General features: G+C 43.4%; 1 protein-coding gene across 1 annotated transcript in view; it reads right to left on the reverse strand.

The window, feature by feature from the left end:
- Nucleotides 1–2,835: 2,835 nt before the first annotated feature.
- cep131 (centrosomal protein 131) overlaps nt 2,836–27,462 on the reverse strand; it is a 57,590-nt gene continuing 32,963 nt past the window's right edge. Inside the window, exons 16-26 of the mRNA XM_084323954.1 lie at nt 24,593–24,709; nt 21,240–21,342; nt 19,031–19,232; nt 15,953–16,060; nt 15,383–15,500; nt 11,778–11,852; nt 10,984–11,126; nt 9,535–9,712; nt 5,292–5,488; nt 4,314–4,374; nt 2,836–4,195 (exon numbers count right to left, since the gene is read on the reverse strand). Of these exons, the coding sequence (XP_084180080.1) occupies nt 4,124–4,195; nt 4,314–4,374; nt 5,292–5,488; nt 9,535–9,712; nt 10,984–11,126; nt 11,778–11,852; nt 15,383–15,500; nt 15,953–16,060; nt 19,031–19,232; nt 21,240–21,342; nt 24,593–24,709 (1,374 nt within the window). The 3' untranslated portion in view covers nt 2,836–4,123. The remainder of the gene's footprint in view (nt 4,196–4,313; nt 4,375–5,291; nt 5,489–9,534; nt 9,713–10,983; nt 11,127–11,777; nt 11,853–15,382; nt 15,501–15,952; nt 16,061–19,030; nt 19,233–21,239; nt 21,343–24,592; nt 24,710–27,462) is intronic.

Here is a 27,462-nt window from a genome sequence, read left to right on the forward strand (position 1 = left end):
AGACCTAAAATGCTGATACTAAATTTACTTTGTCCTAGATAATGCACGTCATAGTTATACGGCGCTCGCAACAGTTATTTTAATAACGGACTAAACGGATCATTGCAAATGTGAATCCCGCGGGGATATTTTTAATGAATGAAACGGGCGTTTGGCTCTGATTAGTTTAATGTTCTTCGCTGTGTATTTGCTTAACGGAGCTCCCGGATTGTGTTTCATTCAAGCATATGAAGCGTCTATGCGTGGATTGTGGATATGAATTATGAGGAATCTGAATCTGTGGAGTGTGTAATTGTATCACCGTCACTGTGACACACATTGTGATATTGTAACTGGGATTAAAATATATGAGGAGATGCGCTGTTTGATGGATTTGATGACGTGACGTGACTTGATAAATTAAATGAGCCTTTGATGTTTTTGATGAATGAAAATGCATTTATCTTTTCAAGCACTGTTATCTGATGATGAACATGAGGTGTCACTGGTATAAACCAAAGGGTAATCAATTCAATGCATGTATGGATTATGTCCGAAACATATTAAAACCTGATTAATAGTGAAACTGTCGCCTCCCTCCAAGCCTCTCTTTGGGAACCATGTATTTATATAGTACATAATACCTAAGCACATACAGTACAGATATCCTCATAATATAATTTGTATCAATTAGATATACTATTTGGGCTTGTTTTTATCCTTATTCTGAAAGCGTTGAACTAATTATTTTCGCTAGCAAGATCTCATTTGATTATTCATTCCATTAAGCCTATACTGCCAGCAGCACATTTAAAGAAATATAATCTGATTGATTGGGGTAATGAGGGACTTAAAATGTGCCTATAGATTATGCATTTAACTTGTCTGCGAGGCTATTAAGCCGTACTGTATTGTACCCATTCTGCAATCTGTTAATAATGTTTTAAATCAATCAATCAATCAATGCAGTTAGAAAATCCGGATTTCTGCGATCGACACCTGCTGTCTTTTCAGGTGAGGCGGCCGCTCGCAATTATCCTGAGTATCAAGTCTGGTTCGAATGAACGAGACTGAATCAGCGTTCGAGGAACAGGGAAATCCCGGATTCAAACATTAATTGAATCTGGATAATGGGACTTTTGATCGACTTAGTTGAACCAGGTACGGGGAATAGGGCCCAGGTCAATATTCAACCCAATGGTGTACTTGTCTGTGTGTGTCTGTGTGTGTGTGTCTGTGTGTGCCTGTGTCTGTGTGCGTGTGTCCTCGGGTTATCCCAGGTCGGAGAGACAGGGATCCACCCACAGTGCCACACACAAGACAAAGGTCGGACTCATTGGCACATGTGGGACTGGGAGGGCATGCTAGAAATGCCAACCATGTCGCCGCCCTCTTGGACATGAGGCAGGTGGGCGGGCGGTCCCTGCCAGTGATGCCAAAAAATTAAACCGGGAGACGGAGGAGGTGAAACCGTGTCATTTCACCCGCCGTGGCCTGGACTCGCGGTCATCGTGACTCGTGGCTGACCTCTCCGTTGGTAACCATGACAACCCGTCGTGGCCTCGGATCTTTCCGTCGGTAACCATGACAATGGGAGTGATGTGCAAGTTATCCGTGTGTGTGCTTATCCCTAGCTGAAGCCTCACGTCCTACAATAAGGAACCTTTTTTTAACATTTGTATTTTATGTTGATTTCAAAGGAAGGCTTGCGAACTGAGGTCGCAACAAGTTGAATTAACAGACTGGACTTTGTTCTCCCTCCACTCAGTACAACAGTGTGGCAGACATGACATGTCTCAGGTCAATTGGTCTCAGAGGTCAGATGATGCTATAGCCCTGCACCACAAAATGTATTTGACCCCCGCCCAAAAAAGTAAGAAAAAAATAAATAAACTAGACTACACTTCATTGTAACTCCTAACTTCTGACTCTTACATTCATCATCAGCAAAAACCTGACATACCGTACTCAAACCATTAAAAAAAATGGCATAATTATAAAGTAACTACCATTACTGTTCAGTTCTGGCAAACATTAGTCTTGTAGTTTCTACACAGAAAAAAACACACAAACACTTATTGCGTTCGCTTGCTTTTTTGTGCGTGTGAAATCATTACTTCAAAACCGTAAGCCGTGTCCACGGGTAAACAAAATAAAATAAAGTAACACTACGGAGGTTTGATAAGGGTGCTAAACATGGGCGGAAAAAAACCCAATACATTAAAAACTAAATAAATATCTCCCAATGTGAAGGACTGTTGGAAAGGCTGGGAGCGGCCATGAGAATCACAGCAGAGTGGTGGGTCACGTATACAGTTGCACCTCAACAACAGGCCTGCTTCCTGGTTTAGAGTTTCCCCACTGCAGTGCAAAGTCTCTTTACGCCCCCCCTCCTCCTTCTCCTTCTCCTTCTCCTTCTCCTCCTCCTTCTCCTCCTCCTCCTCCAATTCAAACAATGGAATTTCCTAAAAAGAACGTTCTCACTGAAACCCTGTCCACAATCAAGTTTTTTGTGTTGCGTGTCGTCTCGAGTGGCACTTCCAAAGAACATCTTCATGTATTTTTCACTTTTAACGGGTAAAAAAACCCAACAAAAAAGAACATTTACAAGCATATAACATTAACACTTTTTTTCTCTCTCAAATTGGTAAAATAAAATCTAGATGAAAAGCCAGGTGATGCCGAGTGGTGGTGCCTCCAGAGAGAAGCCCAAAGCCAGGAGAATCTTTGGGGGGTACTTTGGTTGTATTTTGTCCCAGTGCCGTCTCTGAAACCTACGGGGCATTTATAGCCAAGGGCCCTGGTCACGTGAACCCAGCCGCCTGCCTTGTCGTGTGCCCCCACGCAACCCTCCACCAGCCCCATCTCTGCCTTCCTAATCCCATAAACACTTCCTATGTACATTCCTCCATCTCTCCACCCCTTTCTTCTCCTCCTGTCTCTCTCTGTCTCTCTCTCTGTCTATTTCTCTCTCCATCTCTCTCTCTCTCTCCGTCTGTCCGACGTTCAAAAAACCCTTCAAAACCACTTTGCAATCACGACATCCCTGTCTTCGTCTGTCTCTCTCTTTCTCATCTCTGTCTTTGACCACAAACATGCTGTCTGAGGTCCCGTCTTTTCATCAGTCTCTCGTTCCCTCTAGCAACATTCTAGCGCACTTTCTATAAGCATAGTCTGTACACTTCTAACCTCTTTGTTAGATTTGACATTGGTCGAGACTTACACTAACAAACTGGCCCAGAGCCGTTACCCGGGGCTGTGGGCTCGGGCCGCGGGAGGGAAGGGGAGGGGCTGGGGCGGGTGGTGCTGTCGGGAGTGTATCTAGCAGGACTGTGTCCTGTAATTAGCACTAAGCCCAGAGGGGGCACTGGGACAAAACACATCTGTAACTGGAAACATAAAAGCAGCACCGGGGGCCCAGACTCGTACAGGCACAAATCCTCTGACGACAGAGTGGTCGGGTGGGTGGGGGGCAGTAGAGGGCCCTCTCACCCCCCTCCTCACCACCACCTCCCTCCTCTCGTTCTGCCTCCTATGAAAACGATACCAGCAGCACAGGCCTGGGCTGGTTCTGTAAACATCTGGAACTGTTCTCTCTCTCTCTCTCTCTCCCTCTCCCTCTATCTCTCTGGCAGTTGGGGGGGCTTTCCCCACTCGTACAGAATTTGAGGGGTGGGGGTGGTTTACAGTCACAAAAATGCAACATTCCTCCTCTCGTGTGGAGTGAAGGCTCAAATCCACCGACGGCTCTTCTTCTTGCCGGGTTCCTATTGGGGAACCGGTTTGATAAGAACAGAGCCACCTGGGTCCGTGACATTCAAATGGTTTCATTGAAACGGCACGCGACACCCTCTTCGGTCCACAAGGAGGAACGAGCAGAGCCCACCGCTGCTGCCATCGTTCCCCCGTCCTGCTTTGCTTTGCGTATTCCCAACGAGGTAGGACAGCGCTCGGGTCTCCGCAGCTCTCCTCTGTGATGTTCCACAGGCTCCATGTCACCAGCAGAAACATGTCCACCAGGCCCAAGAAAAACACAGGAAGAAGAGGGGCCTCAAGCGGCACAATTGATGGAGCACTGAGGAGAGGAAGAGGGGAGGGAGGGAGAGGAATTATTCCAGGGGAATAAGGCCGGCCTTCCTGTCAGTCATTTCTCCAGCAGTTGTTTCCTCTGCTGTTCCAATAGGGCCTCCAGGTGGTCCGCCCTCTTCAGCGCAGCCTATCGGAGGAGAGAGCGGAGTTTATTTAAGCCGTCAATCATCTCTACCAACTGTGCTTATTTAACTTTCGTGCCCTGACAGAAAGATACTGTCTCGGGCTGAAGGCCCCGCACTCACCTCGTGCTGCTTCCGCAAGTTGCTGACAGTCTCTTCCTTCTTCAAGATGGCCGACTTCACCCTGGTAAAGGCAGAGGGAGGAAAACGTTTAGCGTGATCTTGTGATTTTGGTCATTCTTCTTGGCCAAAAATGGAAACATTATTATGCTGCCATTTCCCCGACCGAAACTATCTGACCAGAATATGTACGATTTTCACAACTCAACTCAAACCGACCCATTATCCACTATCCATTCCACAGCCAGTATAGCCACACATAATCTTCGGATCCAATGCATAACGCTAAGAACGCTGCTATTGTCCTCTTAAAGGCCCCTTTTATTTATAGGGCCGAATGTAGTAACCCCGCGAGTAGAGAACATTAAGATTCCATCGGAACAAAGCACAACATACCAGAAGGATTTAAGAACAGACGTCACGCAGGGAAGATGAAAACTTACACTCGTCAGTTGCATGTTTAAAATGTACAATATGTAACCTCTAGGCAAGAGTGTCCCTCCTGGTATTGTACTTTGTTTACATTTTTATTTTATTTTGGTCTGATTATTACTCATCTCTGGTTAAGAGGAGATATGGGGAGGGGTTGCTATTGCTGGTCACACCTATCTGCCAAGAGAGGCCTGGAGAAAGACATTTTAAAGTATACTACCGGTATATACAGCTACTATATAGTAACTTAAAGCTGCAGTAGGCAACTTCGGAGAAATGAGCAAGACTTGAGTTCACCTGCCCAGCAGAAATGAAGCAGGCCAAAAACATCCGATTGGTTATTGATGCAGGAAGCTGTTTTTGACCAAGCTCGGTCTATTTCTGCTGGGCAGGTAAACACACTGAACTCAGAAGTTGCCTACTGTAGCTTTAACTTATACTTACAACTTAATTCTCCAGGATTTCTATCCACTCATTCATTAGACCTGAACAACAATAACGGACAGATTACATTCTTACCCTCCCCACCCCACCCCGCCTCCTCCTTACCGCTGGTGGACCTCGGCCAGCTCCTCCTCCTTCTCCCTGGTGACCCTCTCCACCTCCAGCCGTAGCCTGGCCCTGACCTCGGACACCTCCACCTTCATCCTGCGGTTATCCTCCTCCGTCACCACCAGCCGCTCTGCAAATTCCTGCCTGATCACCTCCGCCAGGCTGCGGCGCTCTTCCGCCAGCTTGTCCCTGGTCTGAGGGGAAGAGGACAGACGTACACGACGAGGTTAGATGGGATTATAAAAAAGACGTTTAAATGAGCGGAGTAGTTACAAACGTGTCCACAACGGCAATTGTCTTATGGCGCATATTTGTTAGACCTAAATAAATTGTGGCCTTTATGGTGGTTCTGTGGTTCATAGGCTCTAGACTAGGCTACTTAACACTTAACCACTGGGCTGAGTCTAATTAACACTTTGCATGCCACGCCCGAGATTTCTCTAGTTTACCCCCGGCGGGTTGAATGCCCTATTTTTTTTTTTAGCGATCTGAAATCATATTTCATCAACCAAGTCTACCGTTGGAAATTCAACTACCTCAGGCGCTCAGATGTGAAAAAAGCACCCCCTATCGTCTCCCAGGTGGTAATTCACCCTTTTGGATTGAACTCAATGAAAATGAATGAGAAAAAAAAACCTGCACTCCACATTTTACTTCTCACTCACGCAGCCGGCATCTACCAGCTTCATGCTGGACTCTCGGAGCCGCGGGGAATATGTGTTTTACTGTATACACAGTGGATCACTAAAAGGAGCGATTTTCTCGAATGGCGATCAGGAATTGGAATAATCCATTTGGATACCATCTGATCTCAGGTAAGGAATCTATGTTACAAGTCTAAGGATAATCAGACCCGTTTTCACGGATATATAAGCTTTTATGTGATTATGTGATATCGCTATTTGACTGTGCGCGCCGTCAGGAAATAGGAGAAGCGATTTTCAGCGCGCGCCACGAGCGTGCATGCGTACACATATACTATCGATAATCTAGCGTTTATTTGAAAACGATTCATAAATAGGCAGAACAATGACAACGTTCTAGAATATTCCAGTAAAAGGCGATTATCATGGAAACCTATTTTTTTCTCCGTGAAAACGAGGGGTTTTCTAAATGCTATGAAACGGAAATGAACCGATAAAAAAACAATCTGCTTCGACAATGTTGACTGGAAATAGGTCATTGATAATGCGACGGGCAGATTAGACACATAGCCATAATTTAAAACATAGATTAGGCGATATTAACGTTAACATTGAAGTGACCTTGGGCATTCAAGGGCGTAAAAAGGAAAACACGGCTGGCTCTCAAAGTGTTAATGGCAAGAGGACCGGGGAATGTAAACAAACGTGTGTCTTTTTGTAGAGCTAAATCTATACTTTATAGCAGGGGTGTCAAACTCATTTTCACAGAGGGCCACATCAGCATTATGGTTGCCCTCAAAGGGCCAAAGACCGTATAAATGTTAATGTAAAATAAATGTAGCTACACATTTACATATTGTTAAACATGGTGTTTCTGTATTTATTACTTATTCAAGTTATACATATTGCATATTCATTTGCATAAATGTAAAAATATATGTTAGCTTATGTTATTTTAACAAATTATTTTAGTTTATCAGAACCCCATATTACTCCACCAATCAATGATCAAACCATTCAAGTAAATAACAAAGAAGAATATCATCAAATACAAGCTATGACATTAAGTTTGTTCAAAACCTTTTTGTCACAGTCAAGAGGGGCAGAACTAACAACTGTGAGCTGCAAAGAACACGTGGGACAGATGTAGCAGATGTTACAAAAACAAATGGCTGCACACAACCTTGCAGAGGCCATACATCCAACTAATGGAAGATAGTTTAATTAACTTTAATTAACAGATTGCAGAATGGGTACAGTACAGTACAGCTCAATACACACAATTGTTAAGGGGATGCAGACCAGAGAAAGACTTTCGACTTGTTTACATCAGGGTCCCCCATTTTCAATTCGTAATGAAATTGCTATTATGTGTCTGCATGAACACACAACTGTAACTGTACTCAAAAATAACAAAATAAGGGTTGTCTCAGTTCACAACTATATTGGTCAAGTTTTGGGTGGGACTTGTTTGCGTCCCTACAGCTTCTTATTCAATTGAGCGAGATGCTCGGTTATGTCACACAGCCAGTTTGCATCTGACAGTTCAGACAATATTTCTTCAACCCCTTTGTTACCTATTCCGCCTGGATCTTTTTTGTATTTTGGGCTGTAAAATTGTCAAAGAATGTCTGAGGAGTAAGTGCTTTTGGCTTTTTTCCTTTGTTACCTCAGATGTTCAACATACATGTATGTGTAAGAATGTGTAATAACTAAGGCTGTCAAAGTTAAAGCTTTATTAACGCATTAACCCACAATTACTTTAACACTGCTATTTTTTAACCCAATATTAATGTAAATTTTTTTTTTTTTTTAACCTGAGCTCTTGGGGGGCCACATCAAATGACGTGGCGGGCCGGATTTGGCCCGCGGGCCGTGAGTTTGACACCTATGCTTTATAGTATTGCTATCTGTCCATTCTCATTGTCAATTGAGTTCATAAACCGTCCCTATAAAATGGCTTAAAGGAAAAAAAATGCATCAATAGGTTCTCATTTTATAGCGCCGTGAATATAAGCTTTATAGCGGATTTGGTCTCGTATATTTTCTGGAAAGCTAGATAAATGGCTAATAGCTGCTAACGTTATATCCAATGGAATTTCCGTTTTACAGATGCTAAAGAAATAACTCAAACTGCATATGATCGGGACTGTCCCAAAGCATGTATGCATGAAGGGGGGGGCCGGGGGACGTCGTTTATTATTATTGATTACCAATAACGGTGTTCGTCTAACTAGCCACATAGGCCGTTCGCCTGGATGGCTATCAGAACGGTGTCCGATCGATCGGGCTGTAATTTACGTGAAATCTAATCTTTGTACAAAACTGACAACTGACATGAAACTAGCATACATTTAAAAAAAAATTATCCTCTCTTTCTCCGATTGTTTCTCTGTTTTCTCCCTGTCCCAATTTAGTCGTTGTGCCAATTCCCCCCCTCCCCTACCTGTTTGTTGTGCGCATGTTCTCCTACTGGTCGGTACAAGGGAACCCTGAAGTCATCCGCACGCTTCCTCAGACACGTGCAGCGACAGCCAGTGACTCTTTTCACCTGGCAGCGAGGACTCTCATTGGTGAAGTGTAACGCGTGGGAGGTCACGCTGCCTTCGTCAAGTCCTGCCTCCGCTGAGCAAGCGCCCTGACCTGTAGGCGTCGTTGTCCACAACGCCAGATTCCCACCCATGACTTGCCCTGGAACTAGCATAAATCTGATATGGTTGTGGCTGAAAATGTTACTCTTATGGTTAAAATTAGTCCAATTACATTGAGATATCTTTTGGTGAGAGCTCAAGAGACCCCATTGTAATTGGGCCTCGCCGATTTATTTCCCCGTCAAAATGTTGCGGCTTAGAAGCAAGATTTCAGAATCCACCGTGTCAGTCTTCCAAGTTATGCGCTTGTGTCCGAACCACAGTCGTGTTGAACAGTTTCAATGGACGACTTCCCAGATGGTAATGTGTAACGGACTATCTGGCGGGTCAGGTTATAGTTTCATATGATAATAATATAACAATAATAGTACATCGGATTTATATAGCGCTTTTCCAAATGCTCAGACACTTTAACAAAACAAAACAATACAGTTTTAGTAGAGAGAAATAATTTTTTTTTAAAGGTGAGAGAGGAAGGAGTTCATGGGTTGAAAGCATGACGGATATGGTTGGGAAGGGTGTTCCAGAGGGTGGGGCCAGCTGCAGCGAAGGCCCTGTCACCCCAGGTCCCATGATACCTATATCTTTGCACTAGAGCTTCTTAAAGACAGTGATATGCTCATCTTCAGAGTGTTCAAATCAAACATGGTTTGGAAATGTTTAGTCATATATAATAAGTGAGTATAAAAAGTATTGAGATTTCTCCTCTTTTAGTCATGATGACACTTTATTGTATTCAGTGCTCACTGATTCTCTAGTGGCGAGATGTGTGATGTGGTGAATTCATGTGCTGATGGAAGGGGGCACACGCACACACAAATACGGAGTGATTACATTATCCCCTTGTGCTTCTCGCATGGATGTAATAACCCCATATTACACCCAGACGCCAGGGGGGGGTCTCTCTCTATCTACAAACAGTTGATTAACGGCTTCACTCCTTACCTGTGTTACATCCTCCACCTCCAGCTCCTTCTGCCTGAGCAGGGCCTGCACTCTGATCAGGTCCCCGTCTGCCTCCACCTGCCTCTTCTTCAGCTCCTGCTGCTTCTCCACCGCCGCCCTCTCGGAGCGCTCCAGCTCCCCCAGCTCCGTGTCGTACTTCTCCCTCACGCGCTTCACCCTGGAGAGGCCCCGCGCACGCCTCGTTATTCAGTCACTCATTTACCTTTCAAGCGTTAAGTAGAGGGCCAGACCACGTGGTACAATACAATAAAAAAATACATTTAAAAATAAGTCAGGTGAGAAGTGACATAGTGTGCAGAATGTAAAGGATTAGTGTGCAGAATGTAATGGATTAGTGTGCAGAATGTAAAGGATTAGTGTGCAGAATGTAAAGGATTAGTGTGCAGAATGTAATGGATTAGTGTGCAGAATGTAATGGATTAGTGTGCAGAATGTAATGGATTAGTGTGCAGAATGTAAAGGATTAGTGTGCAGAATGTAAAGGATTAGTGTGCAGAATGTAAAGGATTAGTGTGCAGAATGTAAAGGACTAGTGTGCAGAATGTAAAGGACTAGTGTGCAGAATGTAAAGGATTAGTGTGCAGAATGTGCAGAATGTAAATGACTAGTGTGCAGAATGTAAAGGACTAGTGTGCAGAATGTAAAGGAGTAGTTTAGTAGCTTCTATCCCCAGGCCATCAGGCTGCTAAACGAACAATGAACACTACACAACAACAACCACCAAACGCACATAGCACACACATCCACACGCACACACTCACTTTAAACAAACACACTGTAGCACCCACTCCACACACTTTATAGCACACACCCACTTTAAACAAACACACTGTAGCACCCACTCCCCACACTTTATATTTATTGATGAAGGATTGCACTACAACTCGTACACCTTACTGTAAATTGTACCTAAATTGTACCTCATCCCATTTCTGCTTTGCACTATATAGTACTGTACATTAGTACACTGCATAGTATTGTATATTATATGGTAACTCAGAACATTGTACATATGTCTATACCGAACACTGTGACCTCATTTTCTTCTTCTAAATTACATGCTATACTATGTTATTTGATACTATCTTGTCTAGCACAGTCTCTGGAGCGTAACAGTAAGAAGCATTTTGTATGAAAGTATTCTGTACTTCTGTATGACAACTATTAAAGAAACTTGGAGAGACACAGTTCAAAGGAAGGCAACAACACAAGGAGGCTCAAGTCTACTTTAGCAAAGCCTTGGTGTCAGTATTACAGGTTGGGAATAGGCCGAATAGCAAGGCTGTGTGGATATTTCAAGTTTCCCAAGTTTAGATTCCAAGATAAACGGTGTCAAAATTATACATGTTTGATACAGGTTACACATACAGGTTTTCCTAAGGCTCCTACTAAATGAGATGCTGTTTATTGGTGTGGCCTCACACACACCTGTTGTCAGCTGCCCTCTCACACTCATCCCTGGCACCGCTGGTCTCCTCCTCCAGCCTCCGAATGGCCAGCTCGATCTCCTTATCGCGCCCCCGACGCACTTCCTCTTTGAGTTCACGCTCCCGACTTAGCAGCCAAGCCTCCTGTGTGAACGGATAAAACATGAGACCCGACTGGTTATGAATTATGTATCGAGAACAGGTCATTAAACAGACAAGCCCGGGTGTATAAACAAACACTCCTCATAAGACATATTTACGCAGTAACTGTTTAGTTACTAAATAACTTCTCTGCATGCACACATTCGCACCTGCTCTCACACACACAGGCGTGGTACTGTTTTTCAAGCATCCCCTGACTTTTTTACTCCCTCCACCCTTCCTGATGCCATGTGGCTCGTATCCTGAGGGTCCCGTTCACATGACATTTAATAAGAGGCGGAGGGGGGTTGCCCTCGCTTCACTGCACATAACTCTGAGAGCTGGCACTGTGCCACCCACTAAGTCCATTAACACAATGGGGGGAAAAAGAAAGCTTTACAAGCCCATCTGTGAAGGTTACTCTTTAACTTGAAACACAAGTCATCATGGCACATTCAGAACATTTGAGGGTGTTTCACAGCTCAGGCTAACTGGGGGGCTAAAAGTCTACTATGGACACAATAACAGTTCACAGTGTATTTAGTGGTTTGCCGTCTGCCACAATAGAGAGGGGAGTAGCTAGGGTCAGATACAGTCCGCAACAAGAGTGGAGAGGATACGAACATGCGTACGTACGCACACGCACACACACACCTCCTTCTTCATATAATTCTCCTCCCAGGTCTGCTTCTCGATCTCCAGCCGTTCCCGTAAGGCTTTCATCTCCACCTAGTCACACACATAAAACACACTCCGTTAGCCTGCTGCTACAAAAACCACAACAGCCTGTCTGCCATCCCAGCCTGTATGGTGCAGGCTCTGTCAGAGAGAGGTTCATGCACCACATTTCTGATAGCGAGACCGGGATGCTCCGAGAATGCTTATGAGCAGGGCAGAAAACTGAACATGCACCTTTCCCATCCATCAGCTACAGTGGCTGGTGAATAGGGCTGGGTATCACATGTTGATACTTTGATATTTATGGTATCGATTGAATTGCTTCAATACAATACAATACTTGCCTATACTACTACCTACTATGCTACTATGCCAGGGCTATTCAACTGGCGGCCCGCGGGCCGGATGATTCTGACCGGCCCGCCAAAGATTACATGATAATTTTTTTTCTTTTTTTTTTTTTTTGCTTTTTTCTTTTCATGTCAACGTCAACACGCACAATTGAGCCAAAAGTCACTCAATTAATGACAGATTTCATTGATAAATTGAGGGAAAACTTTGCAAGTTGATTTGATGAATTTGACATGTCCAGAGAATTGATGCATTTTGTGAGCAACCCATTTGCCAATGTAGCTGCTATTTCCACAAAAGGACAAGAGTTCCTTGCATCACTTCACATTGATGAAGGTCTCCTGCAACTTGAAATAATTGACATGCAAGCATCATCTGCTCTGAAGCAGGCACTTGAGAATGAATCCACCACAACATTTTGGATAAAGTGTATTCATGTCAAGACATTCCCCAAAATAAAAACGCTGGCAATATCTGTGCTAACAATGTTTGGCTCAACATACACCTGTGAATCCAGTTTCTCTCACATGAATGCCATTAAAACAAGCAACCATGCCTCCTTGACAAATGAGCATTTGCATCACTGTTTGCGGGTAGCCGTCACTTCCTATGAACCCTCTTTCTCTGCCATTGCCCAGTCAAAGAAGTGCAATCGCTTTCATTAGATGTGTGTATGTAGGCTAGGCCTGTCTGCCCCCCACCCCCCTGATGTTTGAGAGTTAAGAGTCGACAATAAGTGCTAATAAGATGCTGTGATTTGCTGTTGTTGCACAGACATGAAGCACTTTTTCATAAGCTCAGCTGCACTACAAATGTGTTTTTTTGTTCAAGTGTTGATGTTAGAATGTTCAGATGCACATCATGCACTTGTTTGTTTTTTATTTTATTTTTATATTGAAATGTTGAAGAGGAGATGTTGCAGTTGTTGCACAGTCATAAATGAAGCACTTTTTGCAGGAGATGTTGCAGATGTGGCACATAAATTAAGCACTTTTTTTGAAAAGTATACTACTTTTGCAATGTAGTTAAAGGGGAACTATCTTATAAATGGCCTTTTTCAGTGTTTAGCATTGTTTCCTAGCTATGTGGACTTATATTAATATGATCTATGTCTCTAATTCTCATATTGGAGCATTCTTCCAATTCTCCTCTCACAATATTCACCCTCACTGAACTGAGTCATCTGAAAATGTGCTGAATTGTGATGTCAGAGAGACACCGCTGCATGATAATCAGCTGAGTTTCCACACAGTTCCCACAGTGGTTGGAGCCCAGGCTCAAAACGGCTTAAGATCTTGAGGTAGAAAAATGCTGTTTTTGAGTACTTGATTAGAAATACAAAACAATGAATTAAAAAAAAAATAATTACAGAGGTGTTCCATAAACCCACAGGAATTGTGTAAAAGTGCCCAAATAGTGAAAGAAATAGTAAAATAGTTCCCCTTTAAATAAAAGTTGTGAAAATGTGGTTGCGTGTTGTGTCAAGTGTACATATATTCATAGCACGGGGAGACGCCGTGGCAGTCCGGCCCCTGGCCCCTTGGGTTTCTGACAATGTGGCCCCCTGAACAATTTAGTTGAATAGCCCTGTACTATGCACTCAAGACTAGCACTCAAGTTCGACACGGTTTGACGAACAATCTTACTTACCCTTAGCTGCCAGAATTGTACCCTTTCTTTCTGCTGACTTATTGTAAAGAACTTGTAAGTCGCTTTGGATAAAAGCGTCAGCTGAAGTAAATGTAAATGTATAGAGTATCAAAAAATGCTGGGGTATCAAAATGTGGTATGGAATGATAATGTATACCCAAGTAGTTAATCTCATCGGTGTCAGTGAGCCAATAAGCATGTTTGTTCCAATGTATCACATTTCTTCTGTTCAACCACAATCCAAAATCATCCAAAATGTAACAAAGCCTCCAATTGGCTCATAACTCGGCAAAGTAAGGTATATATATATATATATATATATATATATATATATATATATATAGGTATATCGTTTTGGTATCAGTATCGTATCCCAGGTATCGTTATTGGCACCGGTACCGAACATTTTCAAATGACCCAGTCATACTTGGAGTGAGTTCACACCAAGGGGCTACTACCTACTGGGGGACTCTTAAGCTCAACAGTCCTCTACCGGCCAAACAGGGTTTCAGAACGGAAAAGAAGTCCGGTTGCTTACCTGCCAAAGGCTTAAGTAGAGTAAACAAACTTTTAGACGCACTTAAATGTCACGTTTAATGCATTTACTGTCACTGATTTTGTTAGCTCCATTTCTTTTGATAAGAAACGCATCGAGACTCCATATGAAATATGCTAGATAAAAAAGGCTGTGGCTGCATGGATCCGTCACCGAACGGATAGAAATTTGATGGAAGGTAGTACTGTCCGTGTGTGTATCTTTAAATTACAACGTAAATCGTGCCTCTGCAGAAACAACAGCTCGGCAGATGGCGACGTATCCCATCAGTTCCTAAAGTTCACCCTCCGTCCGTCAAAATGGACACAAATCTGGTGGAGACGGACACAGTGTCAACCCTGTGTTTTACCTGTTGTAAAACAAAGAATACATTTCAAGATCCTCATGTTCACTTACAAAGCCCGAAAGTCGGCCAGCAACTCCTGGTCCAATTAGCCAGCACCAGACCCCTCAGATCCAACAGTCTAATCTGCCTTAAGATTCCAAAATCAAGACTGGAGACGAAGGGAAACCGAGCATTCGCAGTTGCAGCGCCGAAACTCTGCAACAAGCTCCCACTAAACATCAAATCTGCAAGCACTCTACGGACTTTTAGGGCCATGCTCAAAACCGACGTTTTCGCCATAAAAAAATCCTTGAGCTAGTTTTTGTGTTGTAGTATGACAGGTGTATTATGTCCGTCTGTTCTCTGTCTGCTTGGATAGTCTGCATGTATTTATTTTCTGTTTTCTTATCGTTTCCTGTCTTTATGTTTTTTCTTTTTTCCCAGGCTGCGCGCCGGGCCGATGTAACTATTGGTTGAGGGGCGCAATATAAATAAACGTATCATATCATATATCAACCCTGTGCAACAAACAGATACTCCTCATTGAAAATGAATTCTAAAAACAGACGTAGACAGACAGACACGACGGATCGATGTAGCCTTTGAGCCATGACTTCAGCTTTCAGTACTAAATGATTGACTGACTGTCTGTCTGAGGTTCCTCAGTGCAGGAGAGGAAGCCTGGTGTCTGGCCGTTACCTGGTGTCTCCTCTCCTGCTCATCTCTGCTCTTGTCCAGTTCCTCTCTCAGAGCTCTGCCAGCCAGAGAGCTGTTACCCTCTAGCTGTCTCCGCAGATCCTCCAGCTCAGCCCGCTGCCTGCAGCGCACACACACACACACACACAGTCTGATTCACTGCTTTTCCGTGAGCATGTTATGGAACTTTACAACGCCCTTGTGGTGAATCATATTTAGGAATATTTAGCTGTCAAAATGTAATGATGATGTAATTGAGTATTTGTTTTGTCCGAGTTGTGTTTGGATCTTAGGGAAACTACCGGTCACTGCATTGAGGGCCCAATGACAAAAAATATATACAAATATACTAGTATGAGTAGCGTACAATCGGTAGCACGTGTATAGACGGTTTCAACTTAACAAAAACAAACTACTAGAACTACAGTTGATTTCCAGTCTGTTGATATTATCAAAACACTGGAAGAGGAAATCAAATGTAGTCTAAGCTCGTTTCCTAGCAACACATCTAAAACACTCCATGGAAACCGTCTATATGGGCATGTGTGCGTGTACGGTGATCTTTGACCCCACCTGGCAGCCAGCTGGGCCAGCCTCTCCTTTTCATCTGCCACCTCCTTGTATAGACGTCTCCTCTGTTGCTGCAGCAATAGCTCCTCCTCCTGTAGCTGCTTCTCATACCTAACACACACATACACGAGTGTCACACATTTTGTGGGATGGTGGTGCCATCAATGACATCAAATGACATTCCTACATCAACAAAGTGATAGAGCGCTGCAGTGCCACTGTTAACACTGTTTTCGAGGCGAGCCACATATCGGACTAGAGAACTCCAACACTCACTACACTAACACAGCATGGCAGTGCAACACTCACTACACTAACACAGCATGGCAGTACAACACACAAAACACCACATCCGACTGTTCAAGGTCCCACTCAGCAGCCGGGGCTTTCATCTTCAGAAGCTTGCATCTTATATCCTCCACATGCTTACAAGCCCTGCTGGTAAATTCCTCAGGAGTGCAACAAGTTCGTCTCCGAATCCTCCATGTACGCTGGAAACAGAACTAATTGAAGGCTACGAGCTATTTTTTGCATTTTTTCCTGCCCCACTTCTCCCTCTCTGCGTCCCTCTCTGCGAGGCTCTTATCACCACGGGACAGGCCGTGAGTGAGGCACCTCCGGAAATAGCCGGGAGAACATGCGTGGGAAATAAGGAGTGACAGAGGGCCATCTTCACTAGCGCCCCGGGGCGTTAATGCAGTCAGCCCCGCACAGGCAACTACCACCCAGCTACCAGCTGGTCATTAAAGAGGTTTATCTTCCCACTTGGGCTCGTTTTGCAGCTTCCTTTTGACAGTGTTGTGATCACGTGATAGCAGGGTTTCTATGTTTGCACTTTGTTTACATTGACAGGACGGTAGGCTCTCTTTGCCTGTTTATTTACCGCATCGGTGTTCATCAGTGCAACTGCCCGGCGTTCCAGTCACGCTGATGAAGAAAACGCCACTGGTTGCTACTCACGGTAACCAGGGAACCGGTCAACATCATTCTTGATTTCTACTGATTTTCTTTACTACAATAAAAGAACATCTTAAAAAAAAACTGAATATGTGTAGGTATTAGGATAATAATAATAATAATAATAATAATAATAATAATAATAATAATAATAATAATAATAATAATAATAATAATAATAATAATAATAAAGGACCTGTTCAGAGGTCTTTAATTGGCATGCAATTATCCTCAATGTTTAGCGGTTAGCACACACGGTTAGCACACACACCAGAACACACGTGCATGCATTGTCTTTGTAGGATCGCCGATGCGATTAGTCTCTGCGCTTAACCCATAGGTATTAGGAACTGTTGTGTAAGAGGAATGATACCCAAGATGTGCTACTTTAGTGGTATTGAGGGAACTCGGTGGGGCCTACCTAACCACAACACCGCCCTGCCCGTAATCACAGTGAAGAATGCACTCCCACGCCTACCGGTAAATGCCATAACTGATGCTATGTTTGCCTGGGTGTTTATGTAGGTGTGATGTAGGTATATCTGTCACATTTTCACAAAATCAAGTTGAAACTAAATCAAAGTGATATGGAATTAGGGATAAAAAATAAAATAAATTATTCACAAATCCCCCCCCAAAAAGCACGTTTGTGCAGTCAAATGGGAAACGTAACTCGAAACAGCGATCTAGAATCAAATCTATCCTCGTCTTGAATAAAGTATCAATTATGAATCGAGAATAGATTTTTAATGGAATCGTGACCCCAAGAATCAATATTGAATGGTGAGATTCCCGAATCGCTGCACCTCTAGGGAATATGACATGCGCTTCCTCCACAAGCAGAACAAAACAAACAGAGACTGTGGTCATGAGGGCTACTTATGTTTACATCTCCCAATAACCCTCAGGAAAGCCCCTGGCTTTATCTTTGGCCTGCTTTGGTAGTCACTCCGAAGTGGTTTACAGCCACTAGTAGTTCTACATATTTGTGTTTTATTACACGTATATGTATACATACCAACTATTCGCCCGTTTTATTCTCCACCCATCGATCATCCATAGCAACACATCCAAGTAGGGGGATCCCCCCTTGAACGGCCCTTCTAAGGTTTCTCTCCTCCACATCACCTGTGGTGCTTTTTTCCTATTGCTAGGTTTTTTGTGAGTTTTTCCTTACCTTCGCTGGGGTATGTCTGGGAGTCTTGCATTTATTTATTTTACATTTATTTAGGATTTCATTGTGTTTTTCTTTCTTGATTTATTGTGATGTTTCTTTTTGACTTGTTTAAAGAAGACTTGTCCAGCCCATGGGGACATTACCTTGATTTGATTTGATTAGATTCTGGAAAAAACAACAGGGATCGATAGATACTAATCATTTTACTGGTGGTGTTGGTGTTGAGATGATCCATTCAGCAACACGGCTTGGCTTGCTAGTTTCCTTGAATTTTCATCCCACTCCCTCTACATAGATGTTATGATGAATTGAAAATGGGGGACCGTGATGTAAACAAGACGAAAGTCTTTCTCTGGTCTGCATCCCCCTAACAATTGTGTGTATTGAGCCGTACTGTATTGTACCCATTCTGCAATCTGTTAATAAAATGCTCAATCAATCAACCAATCAATAGATCTATGGCATCATGCAATAGGTCCAATGTGACGGCACAAGAGTGCCATCTGTTGGAATACACGACACACTGCTTTAAACATTGATTCTGGGACTCTGGAAAACAGATCACTAAATTGCAAGCGCGTTATCTACAATGCTCCAATTTCTTTTATTTGATCACCTCATCACAGTTCAAACCTTTAATATCTCACCGGGTTGGAACAAAGAGTATAAACTCTTGCATATCTTCCTGGACATTTCACGTCTACATTTAAAAAAAGAAAAAATGTGTACTGTACATTTGACTGTATATTACTGTATTATTTCTGGCTGTATATTTTAGAATGTATATCCTTCACTGTATTTTTATTATTATTTAGATTTTTTACTACCTAAATGTTTATTGTGAGCAATCTGTAGCGCTGAATTTCCCTTGAGATCAATAAAGTACCACTTCAATTCTATAAAGTTGGAACTTGGATTGAGAAGTGACATCATGTATATACTACTACCTCTGCCTGGCCAGCTCCCTCTCTCTCTGGCACAGCTCCTCCTTCTCCCTCTCCAGCTGCTGCCGCGCCTCCTCGCTCTGGCGGACGTAGCGCTGGGCCGCCCTCTCGTCGGCCTGCGTCAGCTCGGCCTCGTGGAGCACGCGCAGCTTCTTCAGCTCCTGCTTTTGCTTGGAGATCAGCTTCTGGATCTCCGGTTCCAGACCTGGGAGGGTGAAGAGCCAAGAGTTGGCCAAGGCCGGAAATACTACAACCACCTCGGAATTTTCTGAACCGATTCAGCAGCAAAGTTACCATCCCAGACACATTTTCAAGATCGGTATGCCCTGAGAATGATGGGAGAACAACCACGTTTGAATTTCTTCCGCCCAGTCTTCAAAGCACGTCTGACAGATGGACTAAATGGGGCAGACTATGGTAAAAGTCAAGATTTGGACCAGAATAAGCCCCAATGAACTAAACCCAAGACATTCTACACATTTCCAGAAGACCAGACTTCAAATCCCTTGGCAGTTGTTTTTTTCCCCCGGCAGCTTTGACAGCAACTCTGACCATAATTACTCAAGAAATCTGCAGAAAATCTCATGTTGATCCACCCCTAAATTAGCTAACTCGACCAAGTGATGTGCATGGAGGGGCAGAATATCTCACTACTGAGGTCACTACCACATAATGAATGCGTAAATAGCCATAATAAGTTAATTACTACACCCTGTGTGTGCATGGTAATTGTTACAAAGGGTCAGATTAAACCGAATATATATATTTATTGCTTGATATCCCTTGTATAATATTTGTATATCGTTTGATATCCCTTGTATATTCTTTGTATATATACACGGAATATCCCTTTACCTAGGTACAAACCAGACCATAATATTCGTTCTCCTATTGGACAGCGACCCCTAGGCGCCAACGACCATACCCCCAACGACAGGTTCAAAGCCACCGCCAAGGCATGTCTAAACATGTCCAGGTTTGCGCAGTAATACGAGACAGAACTGAGGTTGGCACTAGATTATTCACCTTACGTATAAATACGTCGCAGGTGGATACAGCAGCACTTCGTTCAAAGTATCGTTCATTCAGTTCATCATTCGTTCAAAGTAACGTCTAGTCTTATCCCAAAGTAAAGCCTTCACCACGAGTCAACGACCAAGTGAAGTGAGCAACCTTGCGTCTAAATAGAGCACTTATAACATGTGCGAATAGGATAGTAAAAGTGTCAGAGTTTAGTGAAATAACGTCAAGTTCGACCTAGTTAATGTGAAGTATAGTGCACAGGAGAATCTACACCGGCGAATGCAGAGCCTTTTCCGGCTGGATTATATTGCTTTGGTACTGTGGCTGCTGGAGCAGAGAACCGTCTACCCCACTGCTGTGTGGGATCTACCCTGTGAGGAGCATCACTCGAGCCCGTCTCTAGGAAGAGGCTGGCTGGCTTTCATCCATGCTGTCGAGCATACTTGGATTACAGCTGCTGCTTTGTCTGCCGATCAAGGGGAGTACATGTACCGCCTCCCGTAGCTGGAGCTTATTTATTCCTCGTTGACCCAGACTTTGCATCCGAACATTCTTCTACCCTGCTGGCTTACAACCGGAGGGAACCCCCTAGTGTCTCCAGCTGACTACGAGTGTGCCTTATGTAATTCTTATGCTACAGGTGGCGTCAGTTATACCCATCTTATTATGCTCATGGACTTACGCTCTTGACCTACTTAAGTGTTCTTCGCCTAATAAGCGCAATTCATAATTCCCATTCTGTAACCTATCGTTGCTTGCTATAATAATAAATCCCTCCAAATAGAACTTTAGGTGTCATTGTTGTATTCTTGTGTGGGTGTTCACCAGATATACCGTGTACTGTATGGCCAGTAATTAAAGTACATAACTAAGTAGTGGTTTAATAATACCATACTCTCAATACAGTCAGGGAATTGTACCCCTCAGTTACAGTAATAATTGGTTGTGTTTTTGAGCAGCTGCTGTACAGGTAAACAGCGAGATCCTGTAAAACAGAAACTTCAGCATAAAAAGTGACAGGGAACTGGTATAATCCTGGTATAATCCTGGCAACTTCTGACAAAGACGAGTGCAAACGTTATTAATATGCTGGAATTACAGGTTTGGTTTCCAGAATGTCGTATGAAATCAGTTAAAAGACACAAGAACACCTGACGCCTCAGGATTTGCCAGGCTATCATAACGCTACCTTTGACCGTGATCTCTTTGATCTTCTTGGTCTTCTCGTCGATCCATTTTTCCCTGCGGATCTTCTCTGTGGCGCTCATTAGTTCCTTCAGCTTCTTGATCTCCTGTAGATGGGAGGTGTCGAGGGAGGACAGGTTAGGGCAGTGGTTTAGGTACCAGAGGGTCTAGAAAGAGTGAAGAGACACTTAATATGCAGACGACAGCATTCCCTCTAAGGGGAAAAACTACCAGAGGTGCTATATAGTGGGTCAAACTAGAGATGCACCGATACCGATCGATCCGACTGGTGTCAGACTGGTGCTGCGATACCAAACTAAACCAGGGTATCGGTATCAAGAGAATTTCCCCAATACTAAAATCCAATATCAAGAGCCATGTAAAAAATCAATGCAAAAGGACTTGAGTTTTGACATTTCTGGTACATTTAGAAGTATGTTAGATCTCTCTAATCGAGAAATCAATTTAGTCCTATGAACACAGAGCTTATGATCTAAGTCTATAGTATATTGTTTATGTTTTGGGGTTGATAATCGCTATCGATGCATCCCTAGTGTGTGGTATACACTAAGGAAAAGGGGTAGGAAGCGGAATCCTAAGGGAATGACCAGTATGGACTGTTAGAGAACATCACACAATAAGGACGTGGCATGATGAAATATGGGGGTTCCACAGGGCTGGGGAGGTATACCCTAATGTAAGGTATACCGTCATGGAGCCATGTAACGCTATGCGTTTACAACACCGTCAACAATATACAGCACATACTGTAAGCTACTGTGCAAAATCCATAGGCCAGCTGACGTTTAAAGCTATAGCATTAATTTGGGCTTAAGTGTTTATTTGCTCAGGAAAACAATGTATAACATTATAATACCAAATGGGCACACCTGGTTCAGCTAATCAATACCTTTCAATATGTTTAATTCAGTGTGCCGTGGTGAAATATCAGGTGGCCTAATACTTTTGCACAGCAAAAATAATCATTTAAACCAGTATATGTCATATCATAGCAATTTGTACTTTTTTGTACCAACAAATGCCTTTTATACCGTTAGAACTAAGAGAACAGTGTGGTGATTTGGGCCACATCGCCCAGCCCTAAATAGCCTGCTACACAGCTGTGTTGGCAACCTAGTACAGGGTTCAAATCTGTTATGAGATCAATAAATAAGATGAAATACTACGGTAAATGGCTGCTTTTTTATATAGCGCTTTTATCCAAAGCGCCTTACAATTTGTTACTCACATTTTACCCATTCACTCACACATTGACACACCGACAGCGGAGGCAACCATGCAAGGTGCCAACCTGCTTATCGGGAGCAATTAGGGGTTAAGTGTCTTGCTCAAGGACACATCGACACGATGCCCGGGAGGAGCAGGAATCGAACCGGGAACCTCCGGATTGCCAGACGACTGCTCTACCTCCCGAGCCACTGTCGCCCCATATTATATATATATACTATATTAGGAAGACCTGACAGAGACAAGCCTTACATAGACTCACATGCAGACAGACTGTCCCAACAGAAGGCAGGGAAGGTGAAAAGATGAAGAGCAGAGAAGATAAAGTGTGAATAATGATGATGATGATGATAACGGTTAGGGGGTGGGGGGGGAGGAATATCAACACTGTGTAGTATTGTGATCATTTTCCTCTGTGATATTATCTTTTTATTTTTTTTATCTACTTTTTCTCCCATTTTCTATTTTTCTCAATTTCGTATTGTCCAATTCTGCCCTGTCTCGAACGCTGTTAGGCCATGCCTCCCACAAGCCGGCTGCAATGTGGACGAAGCCTTACATCACGTGTCCCCTCCGGTACTCAAGGAAGCAGCCGTCGCATCTTTTCACCTGCACAGCGCGATCTCTCAGCGTCGGGGGTCTGCGTGGGAGGGACACGCCGCCCCCGTCGCTTCCTGATTCTGCTACGCAGGCGCACCAACCGACCTATAGGAGTCGCTGTCCACAACGTCCGATCCCCACCCATCAGCTTCCCACCCCCTAATACTGCCAATTGTATTAGTATGAACGACCAGCCAAACTGAAAGCAATGTGAAGCGCTGGGCTCGAACCCAGCGTCTACTGCATTGGTGGCGAGCGCCTTGCCCACTACACCACCTAGCCGCCCCCTCTGTGATATTATCTTGATGTGCGACAATCAATACATGATTTTCTGCTGGGCTATTCCAAGGGTTTTAAATAAATAAAAACAAGAAATAAAATAATACAAATCAAACGTTTGAAAAGCCTTGAATTTCATCTAGTAGTTGATTCTTCTTTCCCCTCAAATGACTGGTCAAATGAAAAAAGAGCGGAATGATACCATCGCAAAACAATTAACATCATCGTAGCGCCATGCCTCAAGCACCATGATAATATCACACGGTGTGATATGATATCATACTACATGCTATTGTGACTCCTACTCCTATAACCTAAAGGGTGACGATGAGGATGGGTGGGGGGACAAAATGTTACCTCGCACAAGGGACCCAGAATTTGCCAAACCTAGAGCCAGAAAAATTAGACATATAGAGAGGAGGGCAACAAGGAGGGGGGAAAGAGTGACGGAAAGAAAGACAAGAGAGAAAGAAAGAGAAAAAGACAGATTAAACAAACGCAGCATTGCAAGCGGGCACATGTAGTGGAGCACAAGCTGCAGAGGAGATGAGAAAGTGAGCAAAAGGAAGCAGAGTTTATAGTTAGCGGTGAGAACGGTTGACCCCACGGATATTAAAACGGTGAAAGGCCCCCTTGCAAGCTTTTCACATCAGCCCAGGTAATTGTGTGACTCGAGTGTGCCCTCTAGTGTTCAACGTGTGGCCAGTGCAGGCCTGACGGCAGCTCTAGCCTAGGCGCAAGAACCAGGAAGGAAGATGATGTCAAGGTAACGTCATAGCGGTAGAGGTTTTCCAATGTTAACAAAAGTCATGTGACCAGTAGAATCGTGTGCTAGGCCATTAACACTGGAAGCTTGTGATGGGATGTTTTTGAACGACTAAAATGTAGCAAACTTCATTACTTTGTTTATCTACTAGGTAGCCGGTATCCATTGTGGATGTTGATAGTTTACATTTTGATGTTAGATTTTCAGTGGCAGGCTAATAATAGACTCCAAATAATTCCAGCCTGTGATTCTGGTCCCATGTAGGGTCATGGCTAGAAGGTATCATCTTATCGTTTTAGGTTCCCAGTGCGGATATGGTTAGGGTGAAGGTAAGGAGTTAGGTTTATAAAGAATACTTCCTCATAAATGTAGAAGACCTGTGGGATACATTGACATCTCCTTCCAATAGTGCTTCTAGACTCAAGTTCAGGACCCCCCAGTGGTCAGACCGCGGCTCCTCTCACCATGTCGTGCTGCGCCTGCATCTGGGAGATCTTCTTGGTGTACTTCTGATCCACCTGCTTCAGCTCTCCCACCACACACTCACACCGCTCAGTCAGTGCCTTCTTATCATCTATCATCTAGAGAGAGAGAGAGAGAGAGAGAGAGAGAGAGAGACAAAGAAAGAGACACGGAGAGAGACAGAGTGAGACAGAGATAAAGAGAAAATCAAAAAATGTATTACCACTAGAAAATAAAAAGTAAAGGAGTGTGAAGAAAAGATCACTGTTTTGTGTGTGAGAGAGTCTGTGTATGTGTGTATGAGCGATAGTGCATGTGTGTATGTGAGAGAGAGTGAGTGTGTAAGAGTCTGTGTGTGTGTGTGTGTGTGTGTGAGAGTCTGTATGTGAGAGAGTCTGTGTGTGTGTGTGTGTGTGTGTGTACCTGGTCGATGAAGGCCAGGTGTCTCTGGATGGTGTGTGTGTGTGTACCTGGTCGATGAAGGCCAGGTGTCTCTGGATGGTGTGTGTGTACCTGGTCGATGAAGGCCAGGTGTCTCTGGATGGTGTGTGTGTGTGTACCTGGTCGATGAAGGCCAGGTGTCTCTGGATGGTGTGTGTGTACCTGGTCGATGAAGGCCAGGTGTCTCTGGATGGTGTGTGTGTGTGTACCTGGTCGATGAAGGCCAGGTGTCTCTGGATGGTGTGTGTGTACCTGGTCGATGAAGGCCAGGTGTCTGTGGATGGTGTGTGTGTGTACCTTGGCGATGAAGGCCAGGGCCCTCATTTATCAATGGTGCGTACGCACAGATATGTGGGTAACCCGTGCGTACGATCATTTCTAAGCAAAGTGTGTGACTTATCAATTTGAACGTGTGCTTGACTTTGTGCGTATATTTACGCACAGCTCAGGGCATGCGTAGCTGACGCCCAGCGGTAGAATATGAATATTGCAACCAACGCGGAAATAAGCTTCCGTGCATTAGTTTCAACACTGGCGTGTTCTGTATGACCCGTAATTCATTATAGTTAATTGTAAAATAGCAACAGTAGTGTAATTATAACGGGCTCACTCGCGAACAAGAGGTTGGCCTGCTTGTTTGGCACGGGGGGGGGGGGGGGGGGCAGACGCAGAACACCCACCTCCAAACGCGATTAAATATTGTTTAAAATAAAAAACGAAATATTATTATTTTGTGTGTCATGTTTCCAAATAAGATTGGTCACAACGAAATGCTTTCTACTTCACTTTGTTGGTTAGAATAGATGAACTCCGTTGAAACTTCACTGAGACTAAGACAGTCTATTTGTGAGCTCCCGCACAGACGTGATGATAATAATAATAATAATAATAATAATAATAATAATAATAATAATAATAATAATAATAATAATAATAATAATAATAATAATAATAATAATAATAACTTCATTTTATATAGCGCCTTTCAAGAGACCCAAGGTCGCTTTACATAGGGGGAAAAAATAACAAAGTAACAAACATAGTGGACAGACACAACATATAAATATGATGATGGAATTCAAGTTTGCGTTTTTATTGATCACATAGGCAGGCTATACATAGGCTACATGGCAGTGAGATTCATTGTTCTACTCTCGTATTATTGTTATAGTATATGCTATTGTCAAGAAGGAAGTACATTATTTTCAATCGTGGCTTTAATTCGTATAGCCGAGAAGCAGTCTCCTATCAGCTTTATTAATCCCGACCCATCTCAGCCACAGCATAACTGAGACCGGCTATGGAAACAAATCATAAATAGACTACTGTAAATAAAATAGCCTAGGATAGGCTATAGCAGGGGTTCCCAACCTTTATTCCCCAGAGCCCCACGATTCCTTGGAGACATAGGAATATGATATGATATAAAGGTATACTGGTCCGTCAGCGAGGAGATAGCCCACAGCGGATAGCCATTAAATGCCATTTGAGAATATAGGCTATTAAGGCAAAACGACGGCCAATAGCCTATACATATTATTTAATGTTTTCATAAGCGTAAAATAAAGATACAAGGACAACAGTTATATTAACGATCAAGTTCGTTTACTGTATGCAGGCGCGGGGCTCCGTGTGACATGTCTGTGCCATGCTGCGTTATGCGCAAATTACTGTTGCATAATGTAGGCTATGCATATATAATTTATATAGGCTATTCCTAATACCGACATCAAAATAGATTGTATGCCTCTACAAATCATATTAAACCATGCAGGTAGAAAATTGACGGAGAACCTTAATCCCTGGGTAATCGAACTTTAAAAGAACGAAGCGAAAAAGGGGCATTCATATTCCAGCATTATTATTAATGACACCAACGCCAAACAGTGGTTAACGGTCTTTATTAGTGTTTGCGCTGCCCAGGCAGCAATGGTCTTTAGGAAGTTAATAGATATCATATGCGACTGTTTCCGACATCACCGTGTACATGTCTGTCAGCCTGTCGCGTATTTCTCCCAGGCGTTCGCTCGGTTTAGTCCACTTTTCCACATTTCATGGGGGTGTTTCATTACCGTATATGGTTAATTACGAGCGGTTCTATATGCAAATACGTAAAACCGTGCACGAGCGTGGAGCGTAGATCAAGTGATATTTATCAACACAGAGTACTTGCAGGTGTGCGTGGGACAGTCTACGCACGTGTGATAAATCCCGATTTTTCTGTACGTACACACATTCTAAATTCTGTGCTTAAGAATGAAAATATTCAGAAAAAAGCTTGCTTGCTTGCTTGCTTGAAGAAGACCGGAAGGGTCGGTCGAAACGTTGCATCTACTGCCTTTTTGTCAATTAAAACACCTTGGAACAACAAGTGAGTTGCGAGCCCCGCTTTGTTTTAAGAACGAAAATAGAACACTTTCTAAGAATTGTT

The sequence above is a fragment of the Notolepis coatsorum genome, assembly GCF_963971535.1.
Source record: "Notolepis coatsorum genome assembly, chromosome: 10".
Lineage (NCBI taxonomy): Eukaryota > Metazoa > Chordata > Actinopteri > Aulopiformes > Paralepididae > Notolepis > Notolepis coatsorum.